The sequence below is a fragment of the Aricia agestis genome, chromosome 7 (genome assembly GCF_905147365.1).
Source record: "Aricia agestis chromosome 7, ilAriAges1.1, whole genome shotgun sequence".
NCBI lineage: Eukaryota > Metazoa > Arthropoda > Insecta > Lepidoptera > Lycaenidae > Aricia > Aricia agestis.
The window spans coordinates 16,428,239-16,450,462 of NC_056412.1; the positions used below are offsets into that span (position 1 = coordinate 16,428,239).

The window sequence follows — 22,224 nt, forward strand, 5'->3', positions numbered from 1 at the left end:
TGTGGAAAGATTTTGCAACAAAGTTGTGAGAAACAGCTTTTGTGATTTTAGATAAGTATTATATTTGCTGATAATTTTCCGACACTTTCCAACCTACCTCCTGCCACCAGGTGGAGATATGTATTCATAGGGTTTTTACTGTGTCAGACAGCTGTCATATTATTAATATGACATAAGTTTAAACCACAGTTTATACAGAAAACACCCTCTTTGTGTAGGCGCAGCGCAGACGATAGACTACCCGTGAAGCACTTTTTAGTGCGTGGAAATAGAACCTATGCAATTATATGCGTCTGCGCTGCGCGTCGTGTGCGTTACTGCATATTATTTCCACGGACTAAAAATGTGCGTCACGGATAGTCTGTCGTCTGCGCTGTGCCTTATGATCACGAAGAAGAACAAATATAATTTAATTATATTAGCTGGGATTTATTATGCTAAGAGAAAGACACAAGCCACACACTTAGCCCAATATTATCTATATCTTATATATAAAATTCTCGTGTCACAATGTTCGTTCCCGTACTCCTCCGAAACGGCTTGACCGATTCTCATGAAATTTTGTGAGCATATTGAGTAGGTCTGAGAATCGGCCAAGATCTATTTTTCATACCTAAAATTATTTATATGGCAAAACCACGGACCGCCCGGGACAGCTAGTACCTAATATATAAAAATGGATTTTCAAATATGTTAGTAATGCTAAAACTCGAAAAGGGCTGAACGGATTGGGCTGATTTTAGTCTTCAATTAAATATTCTTAGAAGCCCAGGGAAGGTTTTAAAGTGCCACGAAGTTCACCGGGAAAGCTAGTAATAATTAATTAATAATTATTAACAGAAAAGCTAGAGCGATTACTCCAAAATTAAGTAAATTGTATGAAATTGTTTCTATTTGAGTGATCATTTCGATAAAAGCCCTTTAATATTTATGTTCAATCATAGGTAGGTTTGATATGATTATAATTAGTAACGCCTCCGTGGTCTAGTGGTATAGAGCGCGGCTCTTGACTAGGAGGTCGAGGGTTCGGTTCCCGCGTTGGAAACATGCTATATTTTCTAAGTTTGATTAGGACAATGCAGGCTGATCACCTGATCGTCTGACCAGTAAGATGATCCATCATCCATGCGTCGGATAGGCATGTAAAAAGTCAGTCCTGCGCCTGATCTCTCGCCAGTCCAGCTATTGCATCCGGATACCGCTTTTTACGCTACAAACGTGGACTCGAGTTTATCACGCTCCAATCATCCATCGATCCCATTCGCAACGGACTCGCGCGTAGTTATTATATATATATATATATATATATAAGTGATTAGAATTTGATAGTTTGCCCAAAGTTTCGAATTTCTTGTGGGTTACGAAACATCAGTTTCCCTTTATTAATATAACATTACTGAATATCTCAGGGTTGGCCCAATTTCCCAAACGTCAGGCTCAGGCGAGAGATTACAACTCATAGAGTAAGAGCCTGCGATGGCCAGAGGCGGTAGTTCTGGCCATCGCAGGCTCCTTGTCCATAACATTGAATTGACATAACCTGACCAAGTAACGTAGGTCCTGCATCTGTCAATGAATTTGTCTGATGACACACGAAATCAATGTTGCCATGTACACCATAATTACGGTAAATGCACCGTATTCAGCAAAATTTTACCACCTACCGTCGAGGCATGACAACGGTGAAAAATTTTACCGTTATCTGAAAGGAAAGGAATTAGTTTAATATTAAATTTTCCTGCTATAAAAAAGTTCAATAAATCAAAATACAATTAATATGAATTATGAATGTATTATAATATTATGTACTAGATGTTCCGCGAGGCTTCGCCCGCGTAATTTAGAAATGTCATGGAAACCGTTCATTTTTCCGCAAAAAAAGAAACCTATATCCTTTTACGTTTTAGAAACCTATGTGTGCTAAATAACATAAAAATTGCTCCAGTACGTTCGAATAAGTACCCTTTCAAATAATTTCCTCCGTTTCTTCCACACTTTCCTCTATTTCTTCGCTCCTATTAGTCTTAGCGTGATAAAATATAGTCTATAGCCTTTCTCGATAAGTAGGCTATCTAACACTAAAATAATTTTTCAAATCGGACCAATAGTTCCTGAGATTAGTGCGTTCAAATAAGCCCTTTCAAATAATTTTCCCCCGTTTTTTCCACACTTTCCTCTATTTCTTCGCTCCTTTAAGTATTATCGTGATAAAATATAGCCTAGAGCCTTTCTCGATAAATATACTATCTAACAGTGATTTTTTTTAAATCGGTACAGTAGTTCCTGAGATTTGCGCGTTCAAACCAACAAACAAACTCTTCCCAATTATAATATTAGTATAGATGTATTATGAACGCACTCCGATGCCTAATATTGTTGTCTCTACCTACTAACTTATAACTCGCTCTATAAAAGGGAATATTTTGACGCAGCAACACACCGACAGAATTGTATTACTTTTAAACCTGATGATATCATGCTAAAAAAATTAAATCAAAACCTATACAAAAATGATTTTGGTGTCAGATTCAGAATAGTTATGGTATTTATTTCCTTACCTCTCCAATTTTTTTTACCTTTACGTTTTTGAATTATTATCTAGTAACTTTACTTGTATTTTTGTTTGATTTTAATAAAAGAGTTACACCGTAATCACACCATTTTTCTTATAACTCAAGCACCGTAGTTTTATAAAATCTACCGTATTTTATAATGGATTTACCATCCACTAGAATTTGGACATGGCAACATTGCACGTAATGTCAAATAACGTGACTAGGCTATCTAGGCTTAGGCTCAATTCACACTGGAATGGCAGAGGCGAGGCGAGCAGTTTCAGTGTCATATGATTTTAAACTTTATCTTCATTATTGTAATACGTAGTATCGCTTGAGAAATCGTCGCCGCCGGCGCGGCCGCGGCGGCTGCAAGAGGCCACGAGCGGCCACGAGCGGCCACGAGCGGCCACGAGCGGCCACGAGCGGCCACGAGCGGCCACGAGCGGCCACGAGCGGCCACGAGCGGCCACGAGCGTCCACGGGCGGCCGTAACTTTCTCAAGCGATACTATGTATTACAATAATGAAGATAAAGTTTAATAATGAACTTAAAGTATATGCTCAGAAAGTTCTAGAAAACATTTTGTCAGGCGAGAAACGAGGGATTATAGGATTCGGCCGACGAAGGCCTTGTGAAATTGTGTCTATAAATAATTGTGCTAAGAATTTGTTCTTTCGGTGCAGAATTTGTTCTTTCTTTATTATTAAGCTATTGCTTAGCTTTTATTGTCGGCTTTGAGCGCGGCGACCGAATCAAGTCATTCCGTAACGAAAAAACCTAACACACTCCGACCAGCAAAGCGGTGCAGTGCGGTGCAGGTCAGTGCGGCGTTGCCAGACTTCGGTACGGTATTTGTGTACGTACGAATATTAAATATACGTATGAGAATTATCATTACATAAGTTGATAAAAAATGCTATGCAATAGTTTTACCGCGGCAGACCCCGAGTGCCACACGTATTTTTATTTGTTATAATTTATAATATATCCTAATTATTTTAACTATCGTAGGTCAGTGTTACCAATTCCTAAAAATATTTAACTCTAAGTGTAAGTCGAAATGTATTTATAAGAGGTTCTAAATACGACACAATAACTGAAAAATTCCCCTTAAATTTGGCACTCCAAAAACATCCCGATTGTTTGCCACCTATTAAATTGGGGGGTAAGTCTCTAACTTAACATTACAGCTTCAATACGGTTTTTTTATACGGTCAAATTTTCACTTTAAATCAATACCCCAAAATCAGTAATTTGTCGTTTGTTTAACTATAATATTCTGTCTGATAGGACCAGGACTGAATTGAACAAGAATCGAAGCTGTATTACTATTGGATTAAGATAGCAGAATCTGGTAGAGCTGGATACGATCGGCGATAATAATAGTGATAGTAAAATATATTTGAGGCATCTCTAAAGATTCTTATAAGATCAGTAGTAACTAGTAACTTAAATAAAAACTATTTCATTAAATCGACAACCCTATTCAACCCGTACATCATAATATAGTATGGAGGAACATCAGTGGCGTAGCTACTAAAGGAGTAATGCAAAGTGCCCCGGGGCCTCCAAGCTCAGCATTTCAATTTCTTATTTACACAGTGATAATATATACAGTTTTCATGCACTTATTCCACCTTAATTAAGTGCCTCGGGGCCTCCAAGCTCAGCATTTCGATCTGCGGATATCCGAGAAGAGCCAAGCGAAGCGCTACCTAGCACTACTACAGAATTTATATTAGTAGTACCAAGCACTACCTACTTTTTCTCGAAGTGTTTTGCCGTTTTTTTTTAACGCTCATAGAATTGGTTTTCATTGTAGTAGATAGTTCATATTTTCAGGATAAGATGTCATCAATAGACTTATTAAAAATACAAAGTCTCAAGTGAATAGGTCTAATACTTTAGATTTTATTGATATCTAATATGGTCTCGTGTTATTACCGCTACCTATCAGTAGCAATAGGGCTTTAGTGTCAAACAGCTATCATATCTCAAATAAAAAACCCTCATTGACACTGGATGCCAACTGGACTGGATTTCAACTGGAGTTCACTACCATAAAGTTAATAAGTATACCTAGCGGAATAGAGCCACGATCTCGAGCTGTCAAACGAAACCGAAATTGGATTTATCTGTGTGTAAAAATATGTGTACGTATACACTTACACAAGCATGATTGAACATGATTTCTATGAGATTAAATTGTCAACGTGCGGCACGTGCCGACTGGACGTCAAAAAAAGAGTGCTTCTGTCATGTATCACACGTCTCTTTTTACTACGCAGTGTTACTGATAGTGACATCTCTCTTGCTCAGGCCTTTGTTTCTCTATTCCGCTAGGTATATTAACTTTATGTTCACCACGTAGGTTCTCACCCTAGTACCTATTTAATTGTTTGCCCCAGGGTCTGTGATTACCTAGCTATGCCACAGAAGGACATACAGTAATTTAACTCGTCTCACGCTGTGATCAGTGTGATCCCTAATGCGAGTATGATGTACTGTCACAGATACACAATATATATTTAGGGTTGTGCCAAAAAGTTTCAATTGAAATTAAATTAGTCTTATGTGTTATTGAGATTATGACAGCCATAAAAGGATTAATTATGAAAGTTAAACAATGGACGTATTTTGTATAAGTTAATTTAAATAATAATCAACAATTTATTTAACTACAATTTTTTTGAAATAATTTCTTGGAGACTTTTTTAGCGTCTGTCCCTATAATGTAGCTTGACTTTAATAAATCTATGTTGCTATTAAAACAATGTAACTTTAAAGATAAATGAAAATCCATTTTCCTACTGAGTACATATTATTAATGCGAAAGTGAGGACGTTTTTTATCTCTGAAAAACGTACGGTTTCCGCGTAAACGAACTTTGGCGCAACGGGGTTGCGGACGTCATCTAGTACCTACTATAATAATAATAATATTTCTATCATAATTCTGGGAAAAATGACTTGTTGACACTTAAGGCCAATTTCTCGGTACATAAAAACTAACGTGATGTGGGTGCTTATTATGTGTATTGTAATGAGGTGTGTTTATATAGCCGGGGCACACACGACGGTACTAAACTCACTTTCGTTCGGTGAAATGTGGCGAGTGATCGTATTTTGTTTTTTCCTCAGCCCCGCGTTCCTTGTTCCCGGTGAGTGACAACCCTGAAGTATTTGTATATTTGAACTAATCTGTAATTCTGTAATACAAAAATTAATAATGTCTTGCTAAGCGCTAATCTCGGGTACGGCTAAAAAGTTTTAGATAATTATTTTTATACAGTCCAATGTAAAAGAAGCAGTGCTATTAGAGCAATTTTTATTATTTATGTATGGGCAAGCGCCAGCGTCATGTCTTTTCCTCTACAAAAATAAAAAAGTTACTCCTTCAGACACTCCTTCACAACGATCGCTATATAGTGGACCCACATAAGAATGGACCCGTACAGACCTAAATTATTAAGTATCACTTATTTAGTTTTTTTACACCCTGTATATTATGACAAGACAACGTCCGTCTGGTCGCTCATAAGTCCTAATTAATGACCTATAAGAGGTTTTTTTAGCAGCATAACCTGTTGAGATTCCTTTTTATTTCAAGACTTAGTTTATCTCATTAGAATATGAAAAGAAAATACCAGGTATATAAACAGTGTCTATTTTAAAAGTAATTTTCGAGGGTCTTCGGCAAATCGATTTATTAGTTATTACGTCTTCTGTGAAAGAATCGCTCATATCTTTTATAAGTTTTCTATGAAAGTACTAGATATTTTTTCTATGAAAGTACTGGATTATCGATAAAAGTACTAGATAAGATACTTGGTAGGGACGTCAACAAGATCCAGCTGCTCCCCCCCCCCCCCCCCCATGTCTGTATGTATGTGGAGACCCCAAAGCATAATAATATTATGAATCATGCGTAGAGCACTGATAGAGACATGGAATAAGTAATAGACTATCGTAAAGATCTAGAGCGCAATTCTAATACCTCGAATGTCACTTCGATAGACGGTCTCACTCACTCACATAACCGGCTCACGATTGAGTGAGGTGGGAGATTTTGAAAGAGTATGTAAATCCACGAATAATAAAAACTAAGGAAAAGTAACTCCGTCAAAAAACATGCTCCACGCTACTTGTCAAAAAAGTGTACCATAGGTACACATTTCAATACATTTGCAATATTTAGGGAGCATACCTCCCCCTGGTGACCACGCGTGGTATATGCCCAAACCCCCCCCCCCCCCCCCCCCGCCCCTTCAATTGTTCACGTGGTATTGACAAGAATAATTTTTAATCATTTTGCAAGTTGAAAGAGTAGATACTAGATAGCAAATGAAAATAATTTAACTCATATATTTTGTGATTATTGAGTTATTTATTACAAAAGACTCTTTGCATGTTTATAATAATTATTACTACTTAATTATATAAGGGAATAAAAATAACGATCTCCAAAAAATGAGCAATTTTTTTTCTCCATACAGAAGTGAAAAAAATGGTCTTTCAGCACTGCTACTTTCACAGTGAACTCTATGTTAGGAACACATACACATTCTAAAGTATTATCACTTAGATATATGTATAATATTGTATAATAACTAGCGACCCGCCTCGGCTTTGCACGGCCCGGGTATAATAAAATATACAGCCACTGAAAAAATGATTAAAATCGATTCAGCAGTTTTGATTTATATTCTTTACTCTATCTTTATCTGCCCGTGCCGGTGGCCCGCATTGGTCGGTACCGCCGTAAAAGCTAAGTCTCGCAATTTTCAAATTTGTAATATCATCGAAAATATATTTATTAAAATCATATGCTGTAAAGGGCCATATAGATCTACTAGCTGTAGCGTGCGGTAGTTCCCGTTTCCATGTAGGCTACAGAAATGCTTCCACGGTATGATTATTTCAAACTTCAAAAATCTTCTTATATAACTTCAAATAAACTCGCGAAAACTTTCGTTATCGATCGAAGTTGTGCGATGTAGGACGACGCACAGCGTCATCTATTATGAATTTTTGGAACTAAAAAAATTAAGTATAAACACTCCTTTACGACCCCTTTTTCCAGTTAAAAAGTAGCCTCTTTCCATTACAATCGGTTCAATTTACAATGTATTTAAAGTGGTTTTATTGAATTAGTATTAATGCCGTATTGGTTAAAATCGCTTCGAAAATTATCCATTATAATATTTTGTCGTTAAAAGTAAACGACAAAAAACTGTTGTTGTGGGATATCCATAAGAGGTAGACATATAACATTGCGTAGTTTTCTGTAGACCTTTTCAATGTGTACAGTACTTGGTACATTATTTTGATAAATCTCGTAGGGTTCAGCCTGTGTTTGCAATGTAAGCGGAAAAAAATGTAATTAATTACGACATCACATTAGAAACCCCAACTATAACAGTATTTCACCATTTAAGGAATGTTATTATACTTATAAACCTTCCTCTTGAATCACTCTATCTATTAAAGAAAAGCGCATCAAAATCAACAACAAAGGGACATGGGGGAAAAACTTTGTTTTATAATAAATATTTAGTGAAAACTAAAATTACAATAGAACAATCAGAGAAATTAATTTCTAGGCAGATGGCGGACCTAAGTAATTTGGTCTCGTTTAAAGTTAAACCCAACCGACAGATCACAATTAACATTGAATTGACATGATCCGACTACATGACGTTGGTCTGTCAACTACTTAGGAATCAATTTCCTCGATGGTACCTTCTATTTTAGTTACGACTGTAGTTCAAATTGTAATCGAACACTAAAATATATAGTAAACTAGCTGTCCTGGTGAACTTCGTGTCACTTAAAAACCTTCCCTGGACTTCTACGAATATTTTAAGACTAAAATTAGCCCAATCAGTTCAGCCGTTCTCGAGTTTTGAGCTTAGCAATACATTCAGCGACTCATTTTTATATTATAATATGATCACCAAGCTTGACAGATTCACCAAACTTCAAAATGCCTGATAAGTGACAACAGTGCCTGTTTTTTTTAATGGCTGTTGGCTATAAAAAAACAAAATATATGCCAGAGTTAAGTATTAAATGATGAGAAAAAAAAATTTTGTATGACTTTTCTCTCGGCGAAATTGACTACGTGACAAAACTCTAGACCCCCTCCCCCCTCTCGTGACCGAGCGTAGTATTTTGAAGACCCCCCTCCCCCCCCCCTAAATGGGTCACGTAGTATGGGTATGCTCCCTTAGGTGACCTTGAGCGGTACTAGGCTGACGTTACATGACAGATCAAAAGGAACCAAATTTAAAACGGTAATAGTATGGGAGTTATGATTCCTTAGTTTTTATTATTCGTAGATGTAAATATAACAAAATAATATTAAAATATAACAAATAATAATCGGCACAATATTGTGTATGTCGATTGTCGAAACCAAAATCACACATTAATTATCACATTTCTGTCCAAACCGTTCAACCTTTACCTAGCTGGGGAGTTAGCATCCCCATGAGGCAGGAATCAAAGCGACTTTCAAGGTATGAGAATCGAGACCCTGATTTAAATTCAACGTGTGAAAGATCCTATCGCTATGAGTTATCGTCCATCGCGAATTTCTACACTGTCATCGCGGTTGTACAAACTATTACTATGCGACCCGAATGTCTTATTCATCATCATGTTATGCCTATAATATGTATAAAATGGGGCAGTAATCTCCTCAAAGGACTGCCGTACCAGGTGTATGATTTGAATTTCTGACGTGGGAGAGCCATGCTTCGGCACGAATGGGCCGGCTCGACCGGAGAGATACCACGTCCTCACAGAAAACCGGCGTGAAATAGCGCTTCCACTGTGTTTCGCCGAGTAAGTGAGTTTACCGGAGGCCCAATTCCCTACCCTTTTCCTTTCCCTACCCTCCCCTATTTCCTCCCGTACCCTCCCCTATTCCGTTCCCTACCCTCCCCTATTACCCCTTAGAAGGCCGGCAACGCACCTGCAGCTCTTCTGATGCTGCGAGTGTCCATGGGCGACGAAAGTTGCTTTCCATCAGGTGACCCGTTTGCTCGTTTGCCCCCTTATTTCATAATAAAAAAGAAGCAGAGGTACCCAAACTCCTTTGTTTCCTTCCACTTTGAAAGTGGAAAACTTAGCTGGGTCCGGTGGACCCCCGGGAGCGCTCCTCTTAGTAACTAATCTATTAAACTTGCTAAAAAGCTAAAGCCAAGCATTCTTAACCAATTACTATCTGCCCTACATCTGCCTTTGCTTTCTGATAGAAGAAATCAAGCCAACATTTTAGTTCTTCACAGTAAACCAAATTAATTTTCATGGACCCCCGCTTACTATTGTAGACCCCCATTTTTTATCAGGCCCAACGTAAACCCTCGTCTAGTCTGTCCTGGACCACTTTGGGAATTACTAATTTAAACTGCTTACCGTTCGATCGTTTAGAAGTCTAACTTTGCAATACAAACATGGCTTCTATCCAAATGGTCAATGCACACCCTAAGGGCCGCGCTACACCGGAATAGCAGCGGCGAGGCGAGCACTTTCAGTGTCATATGCTTATAAACTTTATGTTCATTATTGTAATACATAGTATCGCTTGAGAAATCGCGGCCGCCGGCGGGCGCCGTGCGGTGGCCGTAGATTCCGACCAGATAGAGACCATTCCGGACTCCGTAATCCGTTGCGTTTAGGCGCGTCGCTGCAACGATTCCATTCTCAGCTCTAACTTTGCATATTGTATGTATATTGTATACGCTACATTCATGCATTTCGGCTGCTGCGCTATTTTTGTAGGATGGACGGGGGATGAAGTAGTAAATTACGCGTTGCTCTGTCATGGCCGTCTTGACGTGTTGTGTTTCCGCCACAATGCAGCTCCGCGGAGTATTCGGTACCGTATGTTTCATCGCGCTACTGCAATGTGACGACGTTATGAAACATACGGTACTGGATACAACGCGGAGTATAGTAATCACGGAGCTTCGTATGAGCTCGTCGTATAAAAAGAAACCAAAAAAAAATATAATAAAGATTCTAAACCATAAACAAAAAGAAATCAGAGTATTCATTTTGGTATCCAGACTTATTATATAAATAAAAAATAATTTAAGTCATTTTAATAATTTTTGTCCAAAAACACAATTTAAGAAGTTAACCTGTACGATTATTGGAGTCAAAATGATTTATCACTCTATCGGTTGCGACCACAGTGACTGTCTAAAAAAGTTTAATTAAACTGGAAGCCATGTCGGTACATGCTATTTTCCAACAAACAAACAAAAGTCACGCGAGACGCAAAAACAACGAATACACAATGTTCGTGTGCGTTCAATGTTTTACCCTAGAAGTGCGCTAGATATCGACGGGTGCAAAGTAAAAAGAGTCATCTACAAAACAGCAACTTTTCAGGAGAGCGCATAATAGGAAAAAATGCTCCCATTTTGTCAATTTCCGATCAAATTTATTGAAATTTTCATCATTGTTTCATTATTTATTAATGAATCCACATGTATATTTAATTTCTTCTAATTATGTTTAATTTACGAGATATTGTAGTTGTCTGCATCTACATTGCGCTTGAAAATATGACAACTGAGTTAACTACCACTTGGTCGTTTCTACGTGGGAATTAAAAATTATATTTATTAAAGTATTTTTACCGATTACTAGTACGATTATCAGTAACTACGTAAAGTGTAACACTTTATATTATTATTAAAAGTAAGTTATATTATTAAAATATGTAGTTAAACGTTTTACATCTTAAACACACCAAGTTCAGAACATAATTGCGTAGATATCTTTTTCTACGTTTCCGATTCGGTGCAAGGTACACGATTTAGAAGGAAGTTAAAATATGAAATACTAGCTTTTGCTCGCGGCTTCGCTCGCGTGGAATTTGAAAATCGCGTAAATTGCAAATATTCCCGTAAGCTCCCTTAGAAACATGATGTTTTTCCAAGACCAAAAGTAGCCTATGTTACTTTTCATCCTTTCAATTAAGTTTATGCCAAAAAACAATACGATTTGTTTCTTCGTTAGAGCGTGAAGGAAGGACAAACAAACAAGTAAATAAATAAACATACTTTCCCATTTATAATATTAGTATGGATATACTTAGGAATCATTCATTTACTTTCGTAAAAATCGTATTTTCTCACAACAAAAATGAAATTCTGTGTCAATACTTTAATTATTTTAAACTAATTTAAAAATTATTCAGTATCATTATCAGTACAGGAACTATGTTGTAAATTATTATAATTTAGGCAGAGGCTTATTAAGTCTTTGTACTTGGCACTTGTAAGCATGATGGGTTCATTATAACATCATAAGCATCGCCGGACGTTTTACACCATCGGAGGGGTGCATACGATTCTTCAGAACACAAAATGAAATTTTATTTCAACGATTTCTCAATTGCTTCTCGTGATCACAGAGATCCCAAAACCGGTCAAAGATAAGTTAATAGAAAAACTTCGCGAGAACTTGCAAATGATATGATGTTACGCAGGTTGCAATTTACCATTTCTGGACTGATGTAATTGTTTACCTAAATTTTGTCGTAATTTACGTCTCGTATCAATACACGTGTCTTTATTTCTCAATCGCCTTTTCTTTAGATCAATATTTAACTGACGTCTTTTTCTACCGTTTAACGAGGAAGGCGTAGAACATTCACTTGATGCCTCCACTGCCGAAGAAGCATCAATGGTGTTGTCTATAGAAGATTTAAAGTTTGAGAGGGACAATATACTCGATGGCCTGTTTGAGTTAATAAACTCAAGCAGGTCATAGATTATATGAGATCAAAGTATCTGTTTAATAAAAAAGAATATATAATATTTTGATCTAATACTGATAATGGACGCGGCGGACTTGAAGTGATGAACCGTATTCTGAGGGTGTTGGCGTATTTGTTAATCTGCTGAGATCGACAAATTTTCAAAATCATTTTATATTTCAGACTGAGAGTGAACTGGTGTGACTGGCCTAGAGTATTCAGATCATGGGGACTTATCTTACAAAGTTAACTTATATTAATTTGTCTTCATCGGTGACACATCAAGGTTTTCTATAAGATGTTCAATAATTTCATCGGGCAACACAGTATTTTGCTCGATAAATCTATCACTTATGTTCTGGAAACTTTCAACTTCTTTAAAAAGTCGTTTTGGACTTTCTGAACATGAAAAAACAGTAAAAAATAACAGTAACAAATTAGAAGTCAATTAATATAGCTAACAATAAGAATTAACATAAATAGGTACTCATAAACATAATAAACAATACTAATTTGCAAAAGTAAATTGAGACATCTAAATCACAATCGCAACGTAGAAAAAGCTATATGGCAGATAGCCGCTTATGCCGCATAACATGACCCCCGCGCGTCCCGCGTATAGACGACCAGCGGTAGTTATCCGCATCTACATCGTGCAATTTCACAAAACAAGAGTAGATGTCTTCTTTTACGTGACAAAAGTACCAAAAATAAGGTGATATTTGAATTTTTGTTTTTGGTATGTTGTAGAACATGATATTTTAAGCTAGTTTCTACAAAAAAAACGAAAAACTCAAAATTGCAGATGACTTTTTTTACTTTGCACCCGTCGATATATGTATACTGACACGAAATAAAGCTTAGGGTGGGTTGCACCAATTTACTTTAACTATAACTTTAACCATAACAAAATGTCAAATGAACTGTCAAATTCCTAGTAAAAGTCCATAATGGACATCATATTTGACGATAACCGAAAAGCGCTAAGTACTGTGTCTACTGTCTATGTACTACGTAGCCATTGGTGCTATGACATTAAATTTTTACCAATAACATAATTTGTTCAACGCATCGTCGCAACAACGCACCGCATCTTGCGTTTCCGTTGCAGTTCTACGTTGCTTCGCTCTCACCATGTTATCTTTATATTAAAAAAAATATCAGAAAGCGCTCCCTCACCGGGAGCATTCGCGTGTAATGTGACATTATAGATTCGACTTTGAGCATTACATAGCAAGCTTACTTCCCTCACACGTAGCATTGATGTTACAAGTTGTACCAAGATATTACACATGGGCCATGGCATCATTACAAAGTGCGAATTGTAATGCTCGGTTCTCCTCCCTCACTGATGTAATGCTCGACTTTGTAACGTTACATTACAAGCGAATGCTCCCGGTGAGGGAGCACCATTAAGTATAGTGACGTCATATTGAATAACTTTCCTCGAGTTAATGACATCTCGCATTAGTATGCAGTTATCTGGTTTCTAACTTGTCTCCAACTAGTTTCCATTGACCTACAGTAACTAGTGCCTTATTGGGTCAAGCCAAGGTTCTACAGATTCGAATATTAAATAATTTGCTGATTTTAATGAAAAAAAAAAAACAAAATGAGTCCTAATTTTGAAGGCTTCCGTATTTTGAATTCCAGACATTTTATTTTTCTTTCGTGTATGTTGCTTCATTTTAATATTATTATCTAAATTTAACATTGTTACTCTATGTGTTAAAAATATAACGTTAAAATAACTATATAATTTCTTTCCAGATGCCACTTCGGTATATTTATTTCCATGTAAGTATTTTTTTAATTTTTAAATATTATCTAACTGCCAACAAAGCTAAGGTACAAGTTGGAAGCCGGCTACATGAAGTTGCAGCAGACGACGTGTCGTCGCGACACTACTGGTTTCTATGTATTTCTATGAATGTGTCGCTAGCTGCGGAGTGCGGAGGGTATTCCATAGAAATACATACAAACCAGTAGTGTAGTCTACGTCTAGTGTCGTCACGACGCGTCGTCTGCGGTTGCTTCATGTCGCCCGCTACCAACCGGCACCTTAATCCATACTTACTTACTAATATTACAAATGCGAAAGTGTGTCTGTCTGTCAGTTACGTCTTCACGCTCAAACCGCTAAACCAATTTTGCTGAAATTTGGCATAGAGATACTTTGAGTCCCGGAAAAATATACGATCCCCGCGCGATAAACGAGTTTTGGCGCAACGGAGTTGCGGGCGTCTAGTAGTATAATAAATTAAGAGTTTGACAGAAAATGTATGGAGTTTATGTCAACATCCTCATTGAATTGACCCGGCCGCACATAACCGAATTTCTGATCAGAAAAATTCGGACTATAAATAAATTTTGTGTGACGTAACATGTACAGCCCCTAAAACTTTACCGAATGTTCCGGGGGAGACTCCGGAATGAAGCGCGCGTCACGTCGCCGTTAATTCGTGATAAAGTGTAGTTGTTAAGTTTATATAATTTTTATGTATGTTAGTCATTAAGGTATGGGCCTACGTAGCCTGATTTAAATAAATCTATACTTATAATAAAATCATAGAGGTAAAATTTTTGTACATTGAAAATAAACTTGAAAAAACGATGTTAGAAGAGTAGTAGAACACATTTTAGCTGTTTTTGAAATTTTTGTTTCTCTGTCTGTCTGTTTGTACAGGCTAATCTCTGAATCCGCTGGACCGATTTCAATGAAATTTGGCATGATCATACCTTACATCCCTGGTCCACATCTTAGATCCTTTTTTTAACCGACTTTCAAAAAAGGAGGAGTAAATGTTTACTTTGCTGTTTGTGGTCAGATTTTCAAAATTCTTTTTTTGTTGTATAGATTGCCCGAATTCGATACCATGTTTACAATAAAATCGGCCAAGTGCGAGTCGGACTTGCGCACGAAGGGTACCGTTGTAGAGAAAAAATAGGCCAAAAGTTGTGTTTTTGTATGGGAGCCCCCCTTAAATTTTAATTATATTCTAAATTTATTATTATTAATTAAAATACATATATAATTAAGGATTCTGTGAAAAATTCAACTGCCTGCCTGTTGTCATTATTGATATCGAGCAAAAAAAGCCAAAAAAATCATGTTTGTTGTATCGAAGCCCCCCTTAAATATTGATTTTATTTTGTTTTCAGTGTTTGTTGTTATAGCGGCAACAAGTATGCATAATCTGTAAAAAATTCAGAACTCTAGCTATAACGGTTCTTGAGATACAGCCTGGAGACAGACAGACGGACAGACAACGAAGTCTTAGTAATAGGGTCCCTTTATTACCCTTTGGGTACGGAACTCTGAAAACGATGACTTGATAAGTAATGGAATTGAAGAAACTCCTCGAAATTTACAACGACAACCAAAGTGATTACCAATTCTAGCAAAGGTCGATTTTTAAAACTTTTCCTAATATTCGTAAACGATTATCCAAACCCTGGATGGATATTGACCACTGCGTATCTCAATTCGTTACCGGCCATGGACATTTTAAAGTCAAACTTTAAGGATCTAAGTTACTAGCATATTCTTTCGAACACATAGGTAGAAATGGTAGAATATGTACGACCGAAGGCATGTTCTCTGGGAGAGTTTTTTTCTGCCAAGACGAAAGAACTACAATGCTAGACAATCTACAGTGTAAATCTGATGTCGCATACGATATCCAAATAAAATAGTCGTATGGGTGTTCAAGTTTCTAAATCTCGATTTTAATAACATACATTCACGCGGACGAAGTTGCGGGCAACAGCTAGTAAATAAATAAAACAATTTCAAAAGTTTTTTCTCATTTCCAGTCTTCAACCATAGGATCATCCTATCGGAGAAAGTCCCAGTGTTGGAAGAAGGGGAGACTCTGCCGCCTCCAGCTCACGTGGACAACAGGATAGTGGGGGGAGAGGAGGCGGACATCATCGACTACCCCTACCAGGTCTCCTTCATTGTGAACAACTCGTACTTCTGTGGGGGCAGTATTATCAGCGAGAACTATATTCTGACTGCCGCGCATTGTGCTCAAGAGTGAGTATTGCGCTTAAAGAAAAAGTTTAATTTAATGAAGAGTTTGGTAGGAATGTATGGATGTAAGTAATTATTATATCCCTCTTAGTGCGTCCTTTTAAATCACTCTATTAATAAAGAATTAAGCATAATATTATGCATAACTTTAGGGTGTGCAACTAAAATAAATGGTCGACAACACAGTATATTGTGTCCCTTATATAGAATTTATTGCAAAAGTAGCTGCAGAGCTTGAGGAGTAACTTTTAAAAAATTTGCATATACCTTGCATATTGCGCAAGTTTATGATTTTGTAGCATTTCTCGTGGAGCCATAGAAGTCAAAAGTTGCTTGAACGTAAACTCTATAAATGAGACACATTCAGACCTAAAGATCTTCTCTGTTAGGTGTGGGCAGACAGCGTGAAGCAACTTACTACATGTTCTATCAGAGAGGTTGATTTATAGGCAGATGGCGGACCTAAGTAATCTCGTCGCGTTATGTCAAACCCAGCCGACAGATCACAACTAGCATTGACGTTGGTCTGTCAACTGCCTATGAATCAATTTCTTCGATGGTATCAATGTGCAGGCTTCGGGGAGACTATTAAAAGATGTTATCTTCACGGTTAACCTTTATTGAATGCACTTACTAGCTACTTAGCCTAACTTATATAGGGGGGAGGTCACACATACACTACAGGTACATTGTACTGACATCAACTTCCAGTGTGGACCCGTCGACCGTGGTCCTTCGAGCCGGGAGCTCCTTCAGGCGGAACGGCACCATCATCCCCATCGCGGAAGTCACGCCCTTCCCCGACTACGACAACCCGCCCTTCGACAAGGACGTGGCCGTCATGAAGACGGTGGACCCCATAGAGTTCAGCGACACCATACAGCCGATACCTCTAGCGCCGAGGGAGAGGCAGACGAGGGGAGAGATCATGGTTAGCGGCTGGGGACGACTGCAGGTATACCATTTTAATATGGCTTCAATCCAGGCCCAAATCATCTGCGAAGGTACCATTGAGGAAAGTGATTCCTACGCAGTTGACGGACCAACGTCTATTGGTCGGCTTTAAATGTCAATGCAATGTTAGCTGTGATCGGTTTGATGGGTTTGACGTCACGCGACCAAATTACTTAGGTCCGCCATCTGCCTACGAATCAACTTCTCCGATAGTATTATCGGAATTAGCAGAATATATTTTGCAGACAGCAACCGTAGTTGTTACGCAATCGGTTGGTAATTGCGTTAAAAACTCGACAAGGGACATGCCAACCAGCGTTTTCCATTAGATATTGTAAAATGTCTGCCGACTGTCCCAATTTGTTACAGATTTTGCCGGTATGCTTTTAGCAAGATATGCAATCGCCTTGCGGTCTGCGGATCTAAAAGTAGTATTCCCAAAGTGTTCCCATATTTTTTTTAAGCTTTGATCAATCAGCGATTAGCTTTGTCCACACTGTGCCTTTTTCTGTTCGTCAAGGGCATGCGTTATAGCGCAGTCAATAGCGAACGTGAGGTATGCCCGCGACGCAAGCCCTCTGACTGTATCCAAAACTTCAAAAATGACAATGTTGGCGGTTCAAAACAACCTAATATCCTAAGATCCGACCGTAAAATCCTGCATAAATCGTTTTTTTCGATCAAATATATTTTAAATTAATCTTTAGAACGCATAGAATGGATTAATGTTGGGTTGCCTTGTTAAAAGTAGCCGCAAGTACCTCTAATTGTGTAAAATGAAAGCCCGTAATACAAATTTGCGTGTATTCAATGGAAAAATAAGAACTAAGAAGGAATGACATTGAGGAATGACAGGACACTACGCATAAAAATAAAAACGCCTGTTGAATAAAAATTGCAATCTCGCAGGTTCTCGACGTCCTCAAATTCTCCCAGGCATAATAATTGTAGGCCTGAACATTTGTCTTAAGCAAAAGTGATGGCAACCCCAATTTGCGGCTATCGTGCAACTGGCAACCATGGATATTCATGCACAAAATGCATAAAACTTTAATTTTGTATCAAAACTATCAAAAAAATCGATGCTTCAATTTTGATGATGAACTATGTCTCTTTACGGGCTGGCAACCCTAGGTTGCGGCCGATTTAGAGCTGGCAACCATTTATACCTTATTTTGTCTCGTCATTTTCTTTCAAATGATGTAAAATTTACTGAAAAAAAATCAAACAAATTATGCATTTATCTCATGAACATCAAACTTAATTAGAGGTACTTGCGGCTACTTTTGACAAGGCAACCCAACATTAATCCATTCTCAACGTTCTAAAGATTATTTTAAAATAAATTTGATCGAAAAAAACAATTCCTGCAGGATTTTACGGTCGGATCCAATACTATAAATTTCACATTATATAGCGTTATAATAACAATATAGCGTTGTTTTGAATCGTGTTTTTTGGTACAATTTGTATTTTTTTTTCTCGAATTGGATAGAATTTTATTTATAGATTATTTCTGTCGTTTTCTTTTTATGAATTACAGCTCCAAGTTGCCGAAATTAACAGCAATTCTTTTCCCATTTTCTCTAAAATTTTGCCGAGTTACATATTTTTTTACTCAACTATTTTATATTAAAGTGGTAAAAAGTATTTCCAACATTGTATAGACGACTTTCTCAACAGTACATTGTATTTTTTTCATACCGTTAAGACGTCAATACAATCCATAAACAGGTGATATTCTAAACCTTTTACAGCAAAAATCACAAAACTGTCGCGTGTTTGAGTAGGATTATTTAAAAATACTTTAAAAAAAATCTAGCTCCAACATTAGATTATAATTGAAATGATCTTACATGTCGTGCATTAAAACTTATAGAAATACTGTATTTTAACTGTTAAATCACGTCTGTTAAATCAGCGAAATCGGCAAAATTTCGTATACGGACTCTTAAATATCTTTCAGGCTGTAATTGCTTATTATACCTATGGTAATATTTTGAGTGCACATTTAAATTATTGATTGCTTTCCTACTGACTTTTCAGATGTTATCAGTATATTATCAATTCTGACTTAACTGATTCTTAAATATATTATGTAACATAGGGTACAACAGGAAACTTTAAAGTTCCTCTATTATACCCTGATTCTACTATTCAATACAACATTAATGCAATAATAATCGTTTCTTGTTCGTTCCAATCCGATCCAGCTAAATATTACCCTCATCAGAGACCCCCTCATTGAAGTATAAACTTCATACTCATATTCTAGATACTTCAAACAGATGTTTCTTATAATTTAAACAAAATATAGATAGTGCATAATCAAAATGTATTCTCACGTTTTGATACCGAAAGAAAAAATAATCTCATAAGATCTCATAAGAATCTCTTACGAAAAATCTCATAAGATTTGATATCTAAGTTTAATAGTGCTCTCTCAAAAATAGTACATTGGTTTAATGTTAATAACTTACTTTTAAACTCTAAGAAAACCAAATGTTTAAAATTTACTTTGCCCAATGTTAGGCAAGTTCAAACCAATTTACTATTAAATGATGAGAAAATGAATTTGGTGGACTCCACTATATTCTTAGGCATTACATTAGATAGTAAATTACAGTGGGGTCCTCATATTGCTAATCTTGCAGGTAAGCTCAGTTCTGCAGCATATGCAGTCAGAAAAATTAGGGAAATTTCTGATGAAGACACGGCAAGACTAGTTTATTTTAGTTATTTTCACAGCAGAATGTCTTATGGTATCCTTTTATGGGGAAACGCTGCCGACATCAATACAATTTTTGTGCTGCAGAAGCGAGCTATACGCTCAATTTATAAAATGTCAGCTTTTGAATCTCTGAGAGAAAAGTTTAAAGAAATTGGTATTCTGACTGTTGCTTCTCAATACATTTTGGATAATGTATTGTATGTTAGAAAGAATTTAACTAAATTTAAAACTAAAAGTGATAGTCACGGTAGAAACACTAGAAATAGGCACAAGCTGGAAATACCAGTGATCAGACTTAGCAAAATAAGTAAATCTTTTAAAGGTCAATGTATACGCCTTTACAATAAAATCCCGGAAAACGTTCAAAATCTATCAATTAATAAATTTAAAAAAGTAATTAAAGAACGTTTGTGTGCCAAAGCCTACTATACGGTCAAAGATTTCCTAAACGATAGCACATCTTGGGAGTAGGATGGCTGCTTGCAAGGCTGCTTCTACATTTATTATATGTGACTTACAATTGTGTATTCATATTGTATAGATATATGTTATTTACATTGTAAATTTTATTTTTTTAAAAGACAAATTTTCCACTTTTTTACTAAAAAGTGGCCCCGTGCGAGTTTCTTACGCCGGTTCTTCTCGCCAGGTTAGTTCCCGAACCGGTGGTAGGCAACATGTAGTTCAACATTCTGAAAATATTTGATTCAAATTTATTCAGAAATAAAACAATTTTTTTTTTTTTACTGTCAAAACTAGGGAATGCGTTTTCAATACTTACCACCGAAGAAATTAATTCGTAGGTAGTTATCGTCATTTGGTAGGATTGTGTCAGTTCTATGTAGTCGCGATCTGTCAGCTGGGTTTGACATAGCGCGACCAAACTACGTAGGTCCCCCATCTGCCTATGAACCACCTTCTCAGTTAGTACATGCATTAACACTCCGGTTTGGATATTCAGAAGCTGCATTGCAACATAAAATAGTAGAATCGAGTTCACAATTTCTCTGTTAAAGCTCCAATTTCCTACCTTGAGCTGCGATTTTCAGCAAGGAGCCTCATCGATTCCGGAGCGGCTGATGGCGGTGAAGCTCCCGGTGGTACCGTACTTCCAGTGCTTCTTCGTCTACCCCACAGTGCTGACGCGCAACATGCTCTGCGCTGGCAACTTCTTCCTGGGCGGACAGGGGACTTGCCAGGTATTTAGTTAATAACTCTTCCTCATCAGGGCCTAAACAAGTTACTAAGCCGCACATAATTATATTATATAGAGAACCATAATATAAGGCATAAGCTTTTTTTTGGCATAAAGGGAGGGAAGGGAGGATTATTTAAGTAGAACTATTTTTCTAAAAACCCAGAACATTTTTGTGAAATGCTACATTTCTATACAGGGTGATTCTGGCGGAGCGGCCATACAGGATGGTATGGTGGTTGGAGTGGTCTCGTTCGGGCGGGGCTGCGGGCAGGCGCTGTCTCCGAGCGTCTTTGCTGACGTCGCCTCACCACTTCTGAGAGACTTCATCAGTGAGCAGACTGGGTTGTAAAGGAAGGGCAGCAAAGCCGTCGAGGAAATTGATTCCTAGGCATTTGACGGACCTTCGTCATATGATCGACTTATGTCAATTTAATATTAGTCCATGAACTGTCAGCTTGGTTTGACAAAACACGACCAAATTACGAAAGTCCTCCATCTGTCTAAGAATAAACTCTTCTAATAGTACATTAGGTAGAAGTGTTATTTAAAATTCGTTAAAAGGTAATCACACATTTATCAGCACGAACGCGCCGAACGCGCCGCTTTTTTTTAAGTTGTATAAAATGATGTGAAACCTCGCACATTCGTCCGCACTGTACGCGCCACATTTCGTGTACTATGCGGTGAAACCTTATGGTTTAAAAAAACCATTGAAATGTTTAATATATTCCAATGTATTTTAACTCGATGGATTGAAAAATTTCTTATGCTTCGAATGTCGTGAACGCGATCGTATGAGGTGGAAATCGAAGGGACATTCAAGTATGAGATTCGTGTACCCTACGACCGATGCGAACTGAGATTTACAGATGACGGATAGAAGTTAAAATATTATGTCTGAAGCCGGATTTGTAGAAATAGTTCAACTTTTTTTTTATGAAAGAAGGGGGCAAACGAGCAAACGGGTCAC

The 22,224-nt window shown here is 37.3% G+C and overlaps 1 protein-coding gene across 1 annotated transcript; it reads left to right on the plus strand.

Moving 5' to 3' along the window:
* The first annotated feature begins 5,652 nt into the window (after positions 1-5,652).
* LOC121728658 (trypsin-1-like) lies at positions 5,653-21,612 on the plus strand. The gene is made up of 6 exons (XM_042116883.1): positions 5,653-5,718; positions 14,106-14,132; positions 16,152-16,374; positions 17,083-17,326; positions 21,106-21,255; positions 21,451-21,612. Exons 1-6 carry the CDS (start codon positions 5,664-5,666, stop codon positions 21,601-21,603), a joined length of 852 nt encoding a protein of 283 aa, XP_041972817.1. The 5' UTR covers positions 5,653-5,663; the 3' UTR covers positions 21,604-21,612.
* Positions 21,613-22,224: the final 612 nt, after the last annotated feature.

Excerpts from the sequence above, each read along its gene's own strand:
- LOC121728658 (XM_042116883.1), top strand. The coding sequence starts at position 5,664 with ATGTGGCGAGTGATCGTATTTTGTTTTTTCCTCAGCCCCGCGTTCCTT. Across the intron at positions 5,719-14,105 it reads CCCCGCGTTCCTTGTTCCCG|ATGCCACTTCGGTATATTTA; the intron begins GTGAGTGACAAC and ends ATTTCTTTCCAG. Across the intron at positions 14,133-16,151 it reads TTCGGTATATTTATTTCCAT|TCTTCAACCATAGGATCATC; the intron begins GTAAGTATTTTT and ends TCTCATTTCCAG.